The sequence below is a fragment of the Eimeria maxima genome, genomic scaffold (assembly GCF_000499605.1).
Source record: "Eimeria maxima Weybridge genomic scaffold, Emw_scaff410, whole genome shotgun sequence".
In the NCBI taxonomy this organism is placed as follows: domain Eukaryota; phylum Apicomplexa; class Conoidasida; order Eucoccidiorida; family Eimeriidae; genus Eimeria; species Eimeria maxima.
The window spans coordinates 1-15,130 of NW_013566487.1; the positions used below are offsets into that span (position 1 = coordinate 1).

Genomic DNA, 15,130 nt, shown 5'->3' on the forward strand with positions numbered 1-15,130 from the left:
ATATAATATATATATATATATATATCCTCTTTTGTGTATGTTTGTGTGGCGTTAGGTATCTGGTATAGGGCGTTGTATTCAATCACTGGCGAAGCAAAAAGACGTAGATGCAGAAGCTCAAAACAGAGCAAGGGCCCTCATCAGCTGCCTTAAAGACAGAATTGCTGCTGCAACGCAGCAGCAGCAGCAACAGCAGCAGGATCAGCAGCAACAACAGCTGCAGAGCGTGCAGCAGCAGCATCGGGACAGAAAGCAGGCCCAGATAAAACAAACACCACAAACGCAGCAGCAGCAGCAACCACAGCAGGAGGAACAGCAAGTGACGCTTCAGCAGCAGCAGCAGCAACAACAGCGGCAGCAGCGGAGAGAAGAGGATGACGAGATGGTGTGCTCTCCGTAAACCCTAACCCGTAAACCCTACGTTTCCTTTTTATCGTTTGTCCAGAAAAAGCGGCAGCAGCACGTAGTAAAAAGAAAACAAGGAAACGTTGCCTTGCTGCAGACATAGAGACAAAGAAAGAAGAAGATAATAGGAGCAAAAGAGACAAATAAAGACAAAACAGACACAACTAAATATATATTTTGTGTGTATATGACACAACAAGGAGACAGGAACCAAACAACAAAACGAGGGCAACGGAGGGCACAACACCAATAATAACTCCTAAATTACTACATGTATATATGTACATATACATGTATATGCGCTAAATATATAATATGCATTAGGTTATTACCTAGGGGGAAGAAAAAATACAGGGAAAGAAAAGAGACAAGAAGAGAAAAGGGAGAAAGGGAGACAAACAAAAAGAGACAAAAAGGGGAGAGCTTTACTGCTTGCTGCAAACCCTCAGCCTCCGAACCCAAAGCCCTGAACCCTAAACACTAAACCCTAGTCTGGTCATTGCTTCCACGTGCACCTAAAATGCAGCAATAATTGCACCAGGAAGAAGGACTGTCTGCAGCTGCACGTGTTACTCCTGCTACTAGCAATATTAATTTTTGTGTTGTGCTTGGTGTGCTGTTGCGGCATTTTTTGCCACTGTTACTGCTACTGCCAGCAGTAACAGTGCTGCTGCTGTTGTGGTTGCTTCTGCTGCAGTTGCTGCTGCTGCTGCAGTTTCTGTTCGTATTTGAAGGACCGTTCTATATTATTTTGCCTTAAGACGAACAAAAATAAATTTATTTGCCGCTGTCACATATTAAGTCTTAAAAAATATGTCAACACCCCCCCAAGGGCGTTGCTGCTGCTAGTCGTAAAGCTGCTGTTGCTGCTGATTAGGGACTGTCAGCTGCTGCACTTGCTGCAGTTGCTGCTGCTGTTGCTGTTCATATTTTTTGTGTTGATGCAGTTGCTAATGCTACTGCAGGTGCAGTCGCTGCTGCTATACATACGCTGCTGGTGCTGCAGTCACTGCTGCTACAGTCACTGATGCGGTTGCTGCTGCTGCAGTTGAGGCTGCTGCTGCTGCTACTCGTGCAGCTGGCAAGCAAATGAGACAACCTGCTTCCAACGCAGGCTGAAGCGGAAAGCCACTGAGGTCTGCTGTAGCTGTATTGCTGCTACAGCTGTGCGGCTGCTACTGCTGCTGTGCTGCTGCAGTAGATTTGCTGCTGCAGCTGGCTTGCTGCTGCAGTGGATTTGCTACTGCAGCGGATTTGCTGCTGCAGTGGTTTTGCTGGTGCTGCGGAATTGCTTCTGCGGTGGGTTTGCCCCTGCAGCTGGTTTGCTGCTGCAGTGATTTTGCTGAGGCACCGAGTTTGCTGCTGCAGTGGGTTTGCTGATGCAGGGGGTTTTGGTGCTGCAGCGGGTTTGCTACTGCAGCTAGTACGGCGGTTTCTGTGCCTGCGTTGTTCCAGCAGCTCCGTTTGAATGTGGTGCTGCTGAAGTAGCTACTTTTCTTATAGTTTGGCTGTTACCGTTGCTCCAGGCAGTGTAGTGCTGCTGCTGTGCGTTCGCGCCAGCACGAGCAGCAGCACCTATAATTCTTGTCGGATGTGCTGCAGCTAAAGCCTTCTCTGCTGCCGCTGCCGTTGCTACTGCTGCTGCAGGCTTTGCTGCTGACTGGCTACTGCAGCACAGAGAGACAGTTTGGTGTGCACAGCAGTGCATGCATTGGTTCGTCTTTCTGCATGCAAGTCGTGCTGCAGTAGGCCACAGCGCAGCAGCGGGGGCACACCAGCTGCAACGGAGACAATGCCTCCTCTTTGAAAGAAGATACAAACAACTCAACATCGCAAAAGGGCTCAGTTTCGTTGCTGCTGCTGCTGTTGTTGCCGCTGTTGCTGCTGCTGTAACTGCTGGTGCTGCTTGTGCTGGTGGTGCTACAGGGCGAAAGGGTCTCGCTGCTGCCGGCAACAGCGCTTTTGCTACCTCGCACCGGAAGGTTGCTAGTTGCTGTTGCGGCTTCTGGTTCTGCTTCGCCATCTGCTGCCGTTGCAGCTTCTTCTGTTGGTGTTGCTGCTGCTTCTGTCGTGCCTGCTTCTGTTGAGTCTGCTCCACTCGAGCTTGGAGTATCGGGGGGGCTCTCGGCCTCTGCAAGTGTTGCTTCCGTAGTTGCTTCTTCTGTTGCTGTTGCATCAGCAGATTCTGCTACTGCTTTTGCTGCAGCTGCTGCAGTAGCGGCTGCTGCGGCAGAACCCGATAGTTGCTTCATGTTCCGGTGCTTCTGCTTGCCTTTTCTGCCTCCCTTCTGGTGTTGCTGCCGCTGCTGCGGCTGCTGCGGCTGCTGCTGCTCGTTGCCTACTGCCTTACTATAGGACGCAGCAGCAACAACCAATTCCTCCTTTAAACTCAGCAGCAAACTACTGCTCTGCTGCTCCACAGCAACGGGGCCCCACAAGGCAGCTCGCACCAGCCACTTGTCGACGACTCCTGTGGCAAGCAGCATCGAAAGAGGCCAGGGATGCTGCTGTTGTTGCTGCTCCTGCTGTAGCTGCTGCTCCTGTTGCTGTTGCTGCTGCTGTTGTTTCTTCTGCTGCCGTCGCTGCTCCAACACTTGACGAAATCTTGCAGTCTTCTCCCTGCGAGCTTCCTCGGCTTCTTGCTGCAACAGCTGCAACAACTGCTGCTGCTGCTGCTGCTCGACCTCCCAGGCTGTGAGCGTTTGCTGCTGCGGCTCCTTAGTAGCGACAACAGCAGCAGCGGCAGCAGCAGGAGCACCCGCGTGCTCCGAATTAAATAGACGCAAGAAACGTGCAGTGTTGTCCGAACGCATGCAGTATGCACACCCTGCAGCGCACACCCTACACCATAAACCCTAAGCCGTACAAAAGCCTAATCCCTCTATAGCCCTATACCCTAAACACTATAAAACCCCCAACGAGTTGAACGTCAACTGCCCATCCTCTGCATGATGGCAACCAGCTTTAGACACTCTCCTTAAACCGTAAACCCTAAACCCTAAACCCATATTGACCTCCTTCGTTAGGTTTGGTCCCCCAAACGCAGCAGCTGGCGATTTCAGACGTGGACACACAGCAGCACTTTCGGATTCCCGTTCCTAACAACTCCCAAGCTGCCTGCTCTCCTGCACGCACCAACAGAAGCACTAACAGCAGTACGTCGCTTAAGCAGACAGCAGAAATCGACACCGACTAACACCAGCAGCACGAACAGCAGCAGCAGGAGGAGGAGCAGCAGAAGCAGCAGCAGGAGCAGCAGCAGGAAGAACAGCAGCAGAAGCAATACCTTGATTCCACTGATTAGCCCAGAGTTGTTTACAGCGGCGCCATAAGAGAAACCACTCCGTCCGCTGCTGCCGAATGACAGCCAAACCCGCTTCATCCCGTTGCAGCTCCGCCTGTACCCAAACACTAAATCCTAAACCCTAAACTTAAAGCACCGTGAACTCTATACAACACTACAGCCTAAAACCTATAAAACCCTCAACCCTATAGACCCCTAAACCCTAAGTATTGCTCTTATTATAACGCAAGTGTTGCAGTAAAGAAACAAAAGAGGGAGGGAAGAAATGTCTTAAGTATTCTTACCAAGACCTCTGCCACATCTCTTGATAGTTGCATGTTTGTTTCTGTATGCCAATGGAATTGCGAGTCATTTAATACCTGCATGCATGCACGCATGCAAAATAAACAATTTATATTGTTTTAGTTGTAAAAGGAGAAATAATACAAGCATATGCAATACTCAACAACAGCAGCACGTGCAAGGCCGCATGAACTTTCAGGGTCTAGGGTTTGCACAGCGGTTTAGGGATTAAGGTTTCCAGATTGGTTTAGGGTCTCGGGTTTGCAGAGCTGTCTAGCGTTTAATGTTCGCAGGGCGGTTGAGAGTATAGGGTATAGGGTTTAGGGTTTCTGACCTTGAGTAGGACCTGTAGGTAGTATACGAAGATGTTGATATTTTCGGGTTTAAGCACATGCATGCGCAGCTGCTGCAGCTGCAGCACGAGAGGGACAGCAGGTGCAGCAGCAAATAGAGCGAAACCCTCAACCCCCCTTGGATCTGTTGCTTGTTCTTGTAGAGTTAAATGCAGCAGAGAGACAACAGCATTGCGATACACCGACAGCAGAGAAGGCCTCAAACCGCCCTCTCCTGCTGCTGTTGAGGCTGCTGTTGATGCTGCTCTTGCTGCTGGTGCTGCTGGAGGCTCTCCCGTTGACGCTACTGCTGCGCCTGTTGCTGTTTCTGTCGTTGCTGTTGTTGCGGGTTCTGCTGTTGATGCTGCTGCTGCCGTCTCTGCTGTTGGTGGTGCTGCTGCGGGTTCTGCTTTTGGTGCTGCTGCCGCGGGTTCTGCTCTTGGTGGTGCTGCTGCAGGCCCTCCTTCTGTATTTGCTGAATTGGCTGAGGCTGTAGGCTCTCCAATTGCATCTTGTGCTGCTGGGGGGTCTGCTGGGGGCTCTGCTGCGGTTTCTGCTGCTGGATTGGTTGTTGCTGCGGGCTCTGCAGTTGATGTTGCTGCTGCGGGCACTGCTACTCCTGCTCCGTCCGTCGGTTCTGCTCCTGCTGCATCTAATGTTGCTACCGCTGCTTTGGCTGCTGCAGCTGCAGCCTGTGCTGCTGCTGCTTCGGCTGCCTCTGGAGCAGCAGAAATCGCTTGCATAAGTGCGCGCAGCACGACAACAGCAAGCAGTCCTCCTTTACTGCATGCAATTGCAATAAGGGGGGCAACAGAGCGCAGCAGCCTGCTGCTGTTGCAGAGAGCAGCAGCAGCAGGAGCAGTAAACTCGGAAGCAGCAAGCGACACAAGCAGATGCAGCGCAGCAACAGCCCTACATAATCTTTTCTCCTTCTTCTTGTCGCGGTAACCTAAGCTGCTGCTAGCAGCAGTTGGAGCATCTGACACAAGCAGCAGCAGCAGCAGCACAAGAAGCAGCAGCAGCATACTTGATATATATTACATAATACAAATATATTCGTGTATACATCTTCTTACATCATATATAACTATACATTATATGTGCATATGTGTACACATGCATACAAAATTGATTATAATTGTTGAATGTATTCATGTATTAATTAATTAATTAATTATAAATAAATAAATATTAATTAATTACCAATTAATCTATAAATTATTAATTAATTAATAATAAATTAGTCTTTTATTTACCTGGAGCATCGAGGACGGTCCTGAAATATTTCTCCCTTAGTGAATCAGCTTCTGCTTCTGTTGCTGCAACAAATGCGCCCAGCTGCTGCTGCTGCTGCTGCTGCTGCTGCCGCTGCTGCTGCTGCCGCTGCTGCTGTTTCTGTGGGGTTGCTGCAGCAGCTGCTGCATCTGCTGCAGCTGCTTCTGCCAATGCAGGACTTTCTTCAGCTGCAAGCGGCAGCAAATCATCAAGAGCAGCAAATGCCCCGGCTACCCAATCAGGCTGCTGCAGCAGCAGCAGCGACAAATACATTTGCTGCTGCTGTGCAGCAAACATTACACCAACTTCTGCAAGACGGTCTCTCTGCTGCTCGCTCTGTAGCAGCAGCTCCTGCTCCTCCTGCTGTTTCTGCAGCTGCTGCAGCTGCTGCAGCTGCTGCTGTTCATTCTTCAGCTGCTGCTGCTGCTCTTCGTCCACTCCCTGCACTTTGGCGAGTTGTTGCTGTTGTTGTTCCTGCTGCTGTTGGTGTTGCTGCTGCTCGACAAGGTTGAGCCCCTTACCGTCACCTACTGCCGCTGCTGCAGTTGCTGCTGTTTCTGTTGCTGTTGATGCTGCTGGCTGCTGCAGCGCACGTTGAAGCAGCGCAACCCAAGCAGCCTCATGCCACAGGGCCCCCCTAAGGAGAGGAAGTCCTTGGGAACTGTTTGTGTTTGGTTGCTCTCCTTTCTGCTGCTGCAGCAATACTAGCTGCTGCTGCTGCTGCCGCTGCAGCTCCTCCATTGCAGGGGAAGATATGTGCTGCATGAAGTGCAGCAGCAACTCTGCTGAGTCGACCTTGCGACTTCTTCTCTTGCGTTCTGCTGCTACTCCTTCTAAGGCCTTAAGAAGAGCTTTAAAGTGGTTTAGTGTTGTGCCGCTGCTGCTGCTGTTGCTGCCGTTGAGGCTGCTGCTGCTGAGGGAGCACAGAGCAGGGTCCAAGAGGGTGCAGCTGGTGCTGCAGCGGGTGCTGCTCTGGCTTGTAACGGATTCTTCCACTGCAGCAGCAGCAGCAGGAGCATCCACCGCTGCTGCTGTCCCTGCTGATGCAGCGTCTGCTGCGTTTGCTGCAGCAGCTGCAGCCGCTGCTGCGGTCTTGACATTTCGGCGACTGGAAGGACGTGTCTTTTGCTTGCGTGGCATTTTATAGGACCAGGGTTTACCAAACCCTAAACTCTAAACCCTAAACCCTAAAGCCTAAACCCTTGGAGGAGTTGAAGAGGAAACGCCTCCTGCGTGGGGGTGGTCCCGCGACAGCCAGCGATAGACACCTCTCGAGGGTTTAGGGTTTTGGGATTAGGGTTTAGTGTTTAGGGTTTAGGCGTTTGAGTTTAGAACATATCTGACTCAATGTTTATAGGAGTAAATCGATTAGGAAGACAAAAAAAAGTTGCAGATTTCGCTGTGGACAGGGACCGCGCTTCTGGTGCCCGGCTAGGGTTTAGGGTTTTGGGCTTAGAGTTTAGTCTTTAGGGTTTACGGCGTGGAGGCAACACTTTGATGCTAACGGTTTAAGAGAAGAACGCAAATAGCGTTAAAGAAGAATCTTTTAATTTTGTCCTCCTCGTTAACCCAACACTTTGCGGCCCCACGCTGCATGCAGCTCGACGCTATAAACCCTGAATCCTAAACCCTAAACCCTAAACCCTCAGTTAAGAAACATAAAATCTAAAATAAGGCATGAGTCAAAATATTTAAATTTCACCTATCTTTTATTTTGCTCGCCTAACCAGTCTTCCTTCTTGTCGTGTTTAGCTACCGAGACAACTCAACCTCTCAACCCCCTAGGGTTGAGGATTTAGGGTTTAGGGTTTTGGCTTTGCGTTCCTCTTCGAATTTCCCTTCAGAATTAAATGCCTAACTGAACACTTTAAAGTTTCAATCCCAGGGTCTAGGTTCTAGGGTTTGGGGTTTAGGGTCTAGGGTCTAGGGTCTGGGGCCACACAGCCAGCGGCAGCAGGAAAACCATCAGCGAGACAAGGCTTCTACTCTTAGTTAAAGAAAAAATTAATAACAAATGGATGAATAAAAAGAATAAAAAAGTGAATAATAATTAGAAAGAAAAAAGAAGAAAAAAATTAGTAATTAAGGACAAAAACACTGCAAAACCACACACCGCAGTCACGATATGTTTATTGCATTAAACAAAGAAGGAAGATTTATTTAATTATTATAATTAAAATAATTTAATTCCTTTTTAGTATTCCCTTTATTTGTATTTATATTTATATTTACTTTTCCTTTTATTCGTCCCTCCCTCTTTCTTGCTGCTGCTCTCTTGCTCTCCGTTCCTATTTCTGTTCTTTGCTTTTGTCTTTGCCCTTCCTTTTATTTCTTGCCTTTCTCTTTATTTTTATTTCTTGTTTTTTCTGTCTTTTTCTTTGTTTCTTGTCCTTGTCTTTGTTCTTTTCCCTTGTCTTCTTGGTTTCCTTTGTTTCTCTTCCTTTCGGTGGTCTTCTCTCCCCACTTTCCTTTTCTTCTTTGTTTCTTTTTTCTGTACCTTTTCTTTGTCTTTGTTTCTTGTCTTTTTCTTTGTCTACTGCCTTTGTTTGTTTCTACTGTCTTTGTCTTTGTTCATTTTCTTTGCATTTGTTTATTTTCCTTGTCTTTGCTTCTTTTCTTTATTTATATTTTATGTGTCTCTTGCCTCTTTCTTCCTTTAATTTCTTCTCTCTTTTTGTCTTTTTCTTTCTCTTTGTTTCTCTTTTTCCTTTTGTTGCCTTTTTCCTTCTTACTGCTGCTGTAGAATTATTGCGTTTATTATTATTAATATTATTATTATTATATGTTGCTATATAGATAATATTATAATATTAACGTAATATGTATACCCTGTATACATAATATATATATAATTAAATATATAGTATATTATTTTTATTAGTCCTTTTATTACTGCAGTTATTTATTTTCTCCTTTTTCTTGTTTTTGTTATTACCACACCCATCGTTCCTAAACCCCAAACCCTAAACCCTTGACCCTAAACCCTAGCCACTAAACAATCGACCTCAAAGCCCGCGACACTTCCGTGGCAGTGGGTATTTATCCTTCGAGTTTTGCATTGACACACCTTAGGGCTTAGATTTTAGGGTTTAGGGTTTAGGGTTTAGGGTTTACATCTTCTAGATTGTGCTGCCTCCAACTGGACGCCCACAAAGGCAGAAACGAAGTTAGCAGCAACACCTGCAGCAGTGAAGCAGCTGCTGCTGCAGCAGTTGCGACAGAAGCAGTGGACACTGCTGCGTGTGCTGCTGTTACTGCAATTGTTTCTGTTGCTGTTGCTGGGCTCTCCTGCAACGTCCTTATGCTTAGGGTTTAGGGTTTAGAATTTAGGGTCGGGGGGGGTGAACAGAGGGATGCTGCTATGAGTTCTTCGTAGATACATTCAGTTTTTGCTGCTTTTTGTTCTAGGTTTGTCGTTGTTGTCGGTATTGCTACAACTGTTGCAGCTGTTGCTGCTGCAGGCGTTCCTGTACCTGTCGCTGCCTTATGCCCGATGGAGGTCTGTTGCATCAGAAAATGATTGAAATAATGCCTAATACCTCATTAGGGTCACTAAAACATACATGTGTATGCATTGATGATGTTGTTTATGCTTATTTCAGTGTTTTTGTTGCTTTTTGCTGCTGGTTCTTTTGGGCAGCAATGCCTGGCGCTCGGCGGTGACACCAGCAAGGGGTGACGCTGGATGTCTGTATGGGTCAAAGGCGGTTTAAAATTTAAGAAACAGGGAGGAAAATAGATTAAAATAACTAAAAATATTTAAAAGTATAAAAACGACTAGCAGAAGCAGCGAATATGATGCTGCATGTGGGGAGAAACCCTCAGGCGCAGCTGTTACCCATATGCCGCACACACAGGCAAGGATAAATGTTGCGTACTAGCAGTGAAATAAACCGCCTTATGCCGGTGTTGCACGTTCTTTACTATTTTACTTCTTTATTTACCTTTTATTTCTCCTCTTAAGCCCTCCATAAGGCAAGAAATCGCCAACAGCAAACCGCAGCAGCAGCAGCAGCAGCAGCAGCGCGCGCCGCAGCAGCGGTCACTTCCGCTGTACGTACATTCCAGCATCAACAATCAACATTTTCTTCCTTTTGCTGCCTTTCTTTTCCTTCAGGCACTCAAGAACCTCCCCCTGACAACAGGTACTGCAGCCTACAAGGCTGCAACACAGCAGCAGCAGCATCAACAAGAGCAGCAAGAGCGGCACGTGCAACAGCAACTGTTGCAGTAGCAGCAACGGCGACCACTCTGTTTTTGCTACAGCTAAGCTTAACACATCTATGTTTTGCTGCTGAAGCATTTAGAAACAACGCCGGAACGGCAGCAGCAGCAGCAGCAACAGCAGCGGTGCCCAGGGCTACGCCGCGGCAACAGCAGCAGCAACTGATCTAATAAGAGAACCGATCAGAGCCGCAGCAGCAGCAGCAATTGAAGAGCCAACAAGCCTTTCATACTTTGCCGCAGCACGAGCTGCAACACAGCCGAGCTGCTGCTGTTGCTGCTGCACTTGGGGCCGTGTCTGTTCTCTCGCTCAGAAAGAGCAGCAGCAACAAAATACAGCAGCAACAGCAGCAAAAATAAAACCAGCAGCAACACCAAAACTCCGCAGTGACTTCAAGGGACGCGGCAGCATTCGCAGCAGCAGTCGTAAAGAAGGCAGCGACTAGCACCACCTCCACAGAAGCAACAACAGCAGAAACAGCAGCAGCAGCAGCAGCAGGAAGCAGGTTTGTTGTTGGAATGATTTGAAGGACTCAATCGAGCCCTTCTTGATTTGCCATTTCTCGGTGGAGAAACACCACCGCCGGTACAACAATAGCAGAAGCAGCGGCAGCAGCAGAAACGGCACCAGCACCAGCTGCAGCAGCAGCAGGAGCAGGCGCAGCAGCAGCAACAGCAGCAACAGCAGCAGCACACACCTCTCCGTACACATTGGGGGCCCCACAGGTAAGGTCACGGGAGTGAAGGGGCCCCTTTGGCTTCACAATGCCTCATATGACTCGTCGAGACGTTCCTGCTGCTGCTGCTGCTGCTGCAGCAGCAGCTCTCACAGACAGCAGCAACCCAGTTAGTAGCAGCAGCAGCAACAGCAGCAAAAGCAACAGCAAACTGCCGGGTGGCGCCCGGCATCAGAAGGTAGAAGGAATAAAAGAAAAAAACAAAAAAACAACAGCAACATCTGCGCAACAAGACAGGAAGCAGCAGCAGCAGCAACAGCAACCGCAACAACCGCAACAGCAGCTGCAATCGCAGCAACAGCAACAACAACCACAAGCACAGCAACAGCAGAAAACAAAACAGCAGCAGCAACCACAACAACAACAAGAACAACTGCAACAGCAGCAACCACAGCAACAGCAACCACAGCAACAGCAACCACAGCAGCAACCACAGCAGCAACCACAGGAGCAACAACAACCACAACAGCAACCACAGCAACAGCAACAGCAACAACAACAGCAACAGCAACTCCAGCAACATCAACCAGAAGCACAGCAGCAACAGCCAAAACAGCAGGTACAAGCACAACAACCTCAGCAACAGCAGCAGCTGCTGCAGCAACAGCAGCAGCAGCAGCAGCAACCGAGGGGGACAGCAAAAAGGGGAGGAAAACGGGGAGGCTCAGGAAAAGGAAAGCAAAAGAGAAGTTCGTCGGAAACTCGCAATGGAACGCAGCAAGCTGCTGCTGCTGCTGCGGTTGCTGCGGCTGTGCAGCAGCAGCAACAACAGCAACAGGAACAGCACATGCAGCAGCAGCATATGCAGCAACAGCAACAACAACTCCCACACCAGCAACAACAAACGCATCAACATCAACTGCAGCAACAGCAACTGCAGCAGCGGCAGCTTCTGCAGCAGCTGCAGCAGCACATGCAACAGCAACAACTGCAACAGCAGCCAAGAAGAAGCAAAACCAACGGAATTCCCTTGCCCTTGGCAGCAGCAGCACAGCAGCAACAACAGCAACACCAGCAGCAGCTTCTGCTGCTGCAGCAGCTGAGCTCAACCGTTAACGAAGCAGCTGCTGCCAAGAAAGTAGAGAGAAGCACAGAGGAGCAGCAGCTGCTGCTGCGGCAGCGCCTCATAGAGCTGCAGCAGCAGCAACATTTGCTGCAGCAGCAGCACATGCAACACCAACAGCAGCAACAACTCACGCGGCAGCAGCAGCTTCACCGTCAGCACCTCCAGCAGCAAGGACAAGACCATCTGCTGCAGCAGCATCACATGCAGCAGCAGCACCTGCAGCAGCACCAGCTCCATCCCGAGCTGGAGCAGCAGCATATGCAGCAACAGCACACCCAACAGCAGCAACTCCACCAGCAGCAGCTGCAGCAACTGCATCAAGCACAGCAATATCTGCAGCAGCATCCACATCTCTTCGCGCAGCATCTACAGCAGCTGCAGCAGCAACAGCAGCAGCTTCCCATGAAGCTGCAGCCCCAGCAGCTACAGCAGCAACTACAGCAGCAGCTGCAGCAGCAGCAACAGGTGCTGCTGCCACACCTACAGAAACAGCCGCAGCATGTCCACCAAACCCATGATCCCACGCAGCAACAGCTGCTACAGCAGTTGCAACAGCTACAGCATCTGCAGCAGCTACAACAGCAGCAGCAGCAGCAGCATCCCGCAGGAGCAAGCTTGGGTAACGAGGATAGACTTGTGCTGCAGCTAGCTTTGGAGCTGCTGCAGCGTTCTGGGCAGCAGCAGCAGCAGCAGCCACTGGCTGCTGCTATTCAGAAGACAGCTGCAGCACCAGCGGCAGCAGCAGCAGCAGCAGCAGCAGGGAGTCGTCTTGGGTCGACTGCTGCTGCATGCAGACGAGCAGCAGCAACTTCAGGGTTTGCTGCTAATCACAGCTGCGACGATTTGCTGCAGCCCTGGGAGAGGGCAGCAATGAGTACAGTAGCAGCCGCAGAAGCAGCAGCAGCAGCAGCAGCAGCAGACCAGGGAGTGCCGCACCTTGGTGTGGCTGCTGCTCCTCTGCAGAGACACGACAGGCCTGTGTTGCTGCAGCAGGCTCTGCTCCAGCAGCATCAGGAGCAGCAACAGCAGCAGGAACAACAGCAGCAGCAGCAACACCTGTTCCATGAATTGGAGGTTCCTCCTGCTGCAGTGCATGCATCACAGGTGTCTGCCTCCTTGGCTTCTGCTACGTCTCCACATCTATCATCGTCAGCAGCAACTGCTGCAGCAGCACAGCAGCAGCAGCAGCAGCAAGTAGAGTTAGGGGGTATGAAGGCAAGAAGACTAGAGAAGATAAATGTTGAATATTTAGGTGGCAGCAGCAGCAGCAGCAACACGGGGAGACGCTCGGGTTTGCTGCAGGTGCATGTACACCCGGGTACATATGTTGGGCCACAGGGAAGAAGGGAGAAAGTAGTTGTTAAACATTTGCTGCTGCAGCCTGCAGCTGTTGGTAGTCCTCTGTGGCAGCAGCAGCAGCAGATGCTGCAGCAGCTGCTAGAGTGGCAGCGCAGCAACTGCTGCGGTCTCATCCGCATTAAGGCATTCGAGCTGCAGCAGGAAGGTGCAGCAATCTGCTGGAGTGCCCCTAGCAGCAGCAGCGACGACAGCAGCAGCAGCAGCAGTGGCAGCAGCAGCAGTGTGTTAATGAAGACGGCAGATGATTCTGCTGTTGCTGCTGCTACTGGAAGGAGAGAAGTATTTGTTGTATTAGAGGCAGCAGCAGGACCATTATATAAACAAATAAATCTACAGAAATTGCAGCAGCAAACACAAGGAGATGGATTTACACCACCACAAGGAGGTGCATGCACGAGGGTTTGGGGTTTAGGGTTTAGGGAATTGCTTGTTTGGGTGTATTATTTTATTTTATTAATTATAATTAACTAATAATAAATAGTACTTAATTAGTAATAAATATTAATTAGCAATAAACAGATATATACATATATACAAAGACATACACATATATATACATATATATATTCATGTATATTTATGTGTTTTTGCACGTCTTTGTGCATTATTGTATATAATAAATTATTTAGTATATTCATTAATATTAATAAGTACACTAAACAAATAATAAATATAAGTAATTAATAAATTAATAATAAATAATAAATAATTGCGTGTCTTTGCGTGTCATTATATGTCTTTACTGTATTAGAGGTAATAAATCAATTAATTTATTCCTTAATATTATTACATTCCCTTTTTATATGTCTACTAATCCTAACTAACCAATACATCCTCGTAATAAATAATAAATAAATAAATAATAAATAATTATGTGTCTTTGCGTGTCTTCTGCTCAGTACTAGTCGTAGTAAATCATTTAATGTCATTAATCCCTATATATAACAAACCAATCCATCCTACAATAAATAAATAAATAAATAAATAAATAAATAATAAATAATTATGTCTGTGTCTGCAGCACTAGACGTAATAAATCATTTAATACATTCCTTAATATATTTATATTCATTTTTATCCCGTCTTTAATCCTAATATGCATAATAACCAACCAATCAATCTCCACTAAATAAATAAATAAATAAATAAATAAATAAATAAATAACTGGTTGTCTATGTCTGCAGTACTGAACGTAATAAATCATTTAATTCATTCCTTAATATATTTATATTCATTTTTATATGTGGCACTAACAGACACTACCCAACCAATCCATCATCTTAATAAATAAACCCTAAATAAATAAAATAAATAAATAAAATAAATAAAATAAATAAATAAATAAATAAATAAATATGTATGTGTGTGTCTTACTGCAGTCTTGGATGTAATAAATCATTTAATTCATTCATTAATATATTTACATTCTTTTTTATATGGTAAAGGTTTCCATCTAAATTTGTCACCAAAAAATATTTTTTTGAAAAATTCAAATTTTCAAATAATTTTTGGCGATAATTTTAATTCTTTTCGTTTTTTATTTCTTATTGCACATATTAGACATTATTATACTATTAATCATCTTGTTACTCCTCAACTTGCCCTTAAACTAGTAAGTATATTCTTCTTTTTCTTCTTCTTATTGTTGTTGTTGTTATTGCTGTTGTTGTTGCTCCTGTTGATGGTGCTGTTCCTGCTGTTTTTGTTGTTCTTCCTGACGTATTGCACATATTAAACATTATTATACTATTAATCATCTTGTTACTCCTCAACTTGCCCTTAAACTAGTAAGTATATTCTTCTTTTTCTTCTTCTTATTGTTGTTGTTGTTGTTGTTGTTTGTTGTTTGTTGTTTGTTGTTTGTTGTTTGTTGTTTGTTGTTTGCACTCAAACTTGTAAGAATAATTGTTTCTTTGGCTGCTGCTGCTGTTGCTGCTGTTGCTGCTGTTGGTGATGATGCTAATTATGTATATGCTGCTGTTGGTACTGTGTCAATTGGTGTTGCCTTTACTGCTGGTGCTGTTGCTGGTGTTCACCTTTTGCCGGTGCTGTTGCTGTTGCTGCTGTTGCTGCTGCAGTTCTTGGACGACACGGAGCGTTTATTATGGACATCACCGAACTTAATAAGAAGATTAAAGTTGCTGC

At 47.0% G+C, this 15,130-nt stretch overlaps 3 protein-coding genes across 3 annotated transcripts; 2 read left to right on the plus strand and 1 right to left on the minus strand.

Moving 5' to 3' along the window:
• Positions 1-68: 68 nt before the first annotated feature.
• Positions 69-400, plus strand: EMWEY_00032000 (hypothetical protein, conserved; the record flags this gene model as incomplete). The annotated part of the gene is made up of 1 exon (XM_013481756.1): positions 69-400. A coding segment is annotated over one exon (332 nt), but the record flags the coding sequence as incomplete, so codon positions are not given.
• A 1,669-nt stretch (positions 401-2,069) lies between these two features.
• EMWEY_00032010 (zinc finger MYND domain-containing protein, putative) lies at positions 2,070-6,738 on the minus strand (the record flags this gene model as incomplete). Its single annotated transcript, XM_013481757.1, has 5 exons — positions 2,070-3,232; positions 3,692-3,803; positions 3,994-4,068; positions 4,326-5,302; positions 5,580-6,738. 5 exons carry the CDS (start codon positions 6,736-6,738, stop codon positions 2,070-2,072), a joined length of 3,486 nt encoding a protein of 1,161 aa, XP_013337211.1.
• Positions 6,739-10,587: 3,849 nt separating this feature from the next.
• EMWEY_00032020 (hypothetical protein, conserved) lies at positions 10,588-13,741 on the plus strand (the record flags this gene model as incomplete). Its single annotated transcript, XM_013481758.1, has 2 exons — positions 10,588-13,383; positions 13,736-13,741. 2 exons carry the CDS (start codon positions 10,588-10,590, stop codon positions 13,739-13,741), a joined length of 2,802 nt encoding a protein of 933 aa, XP_013337212.1.
• Positions 13,742-15,130: the final 1,389 nt, after the last annotated feature.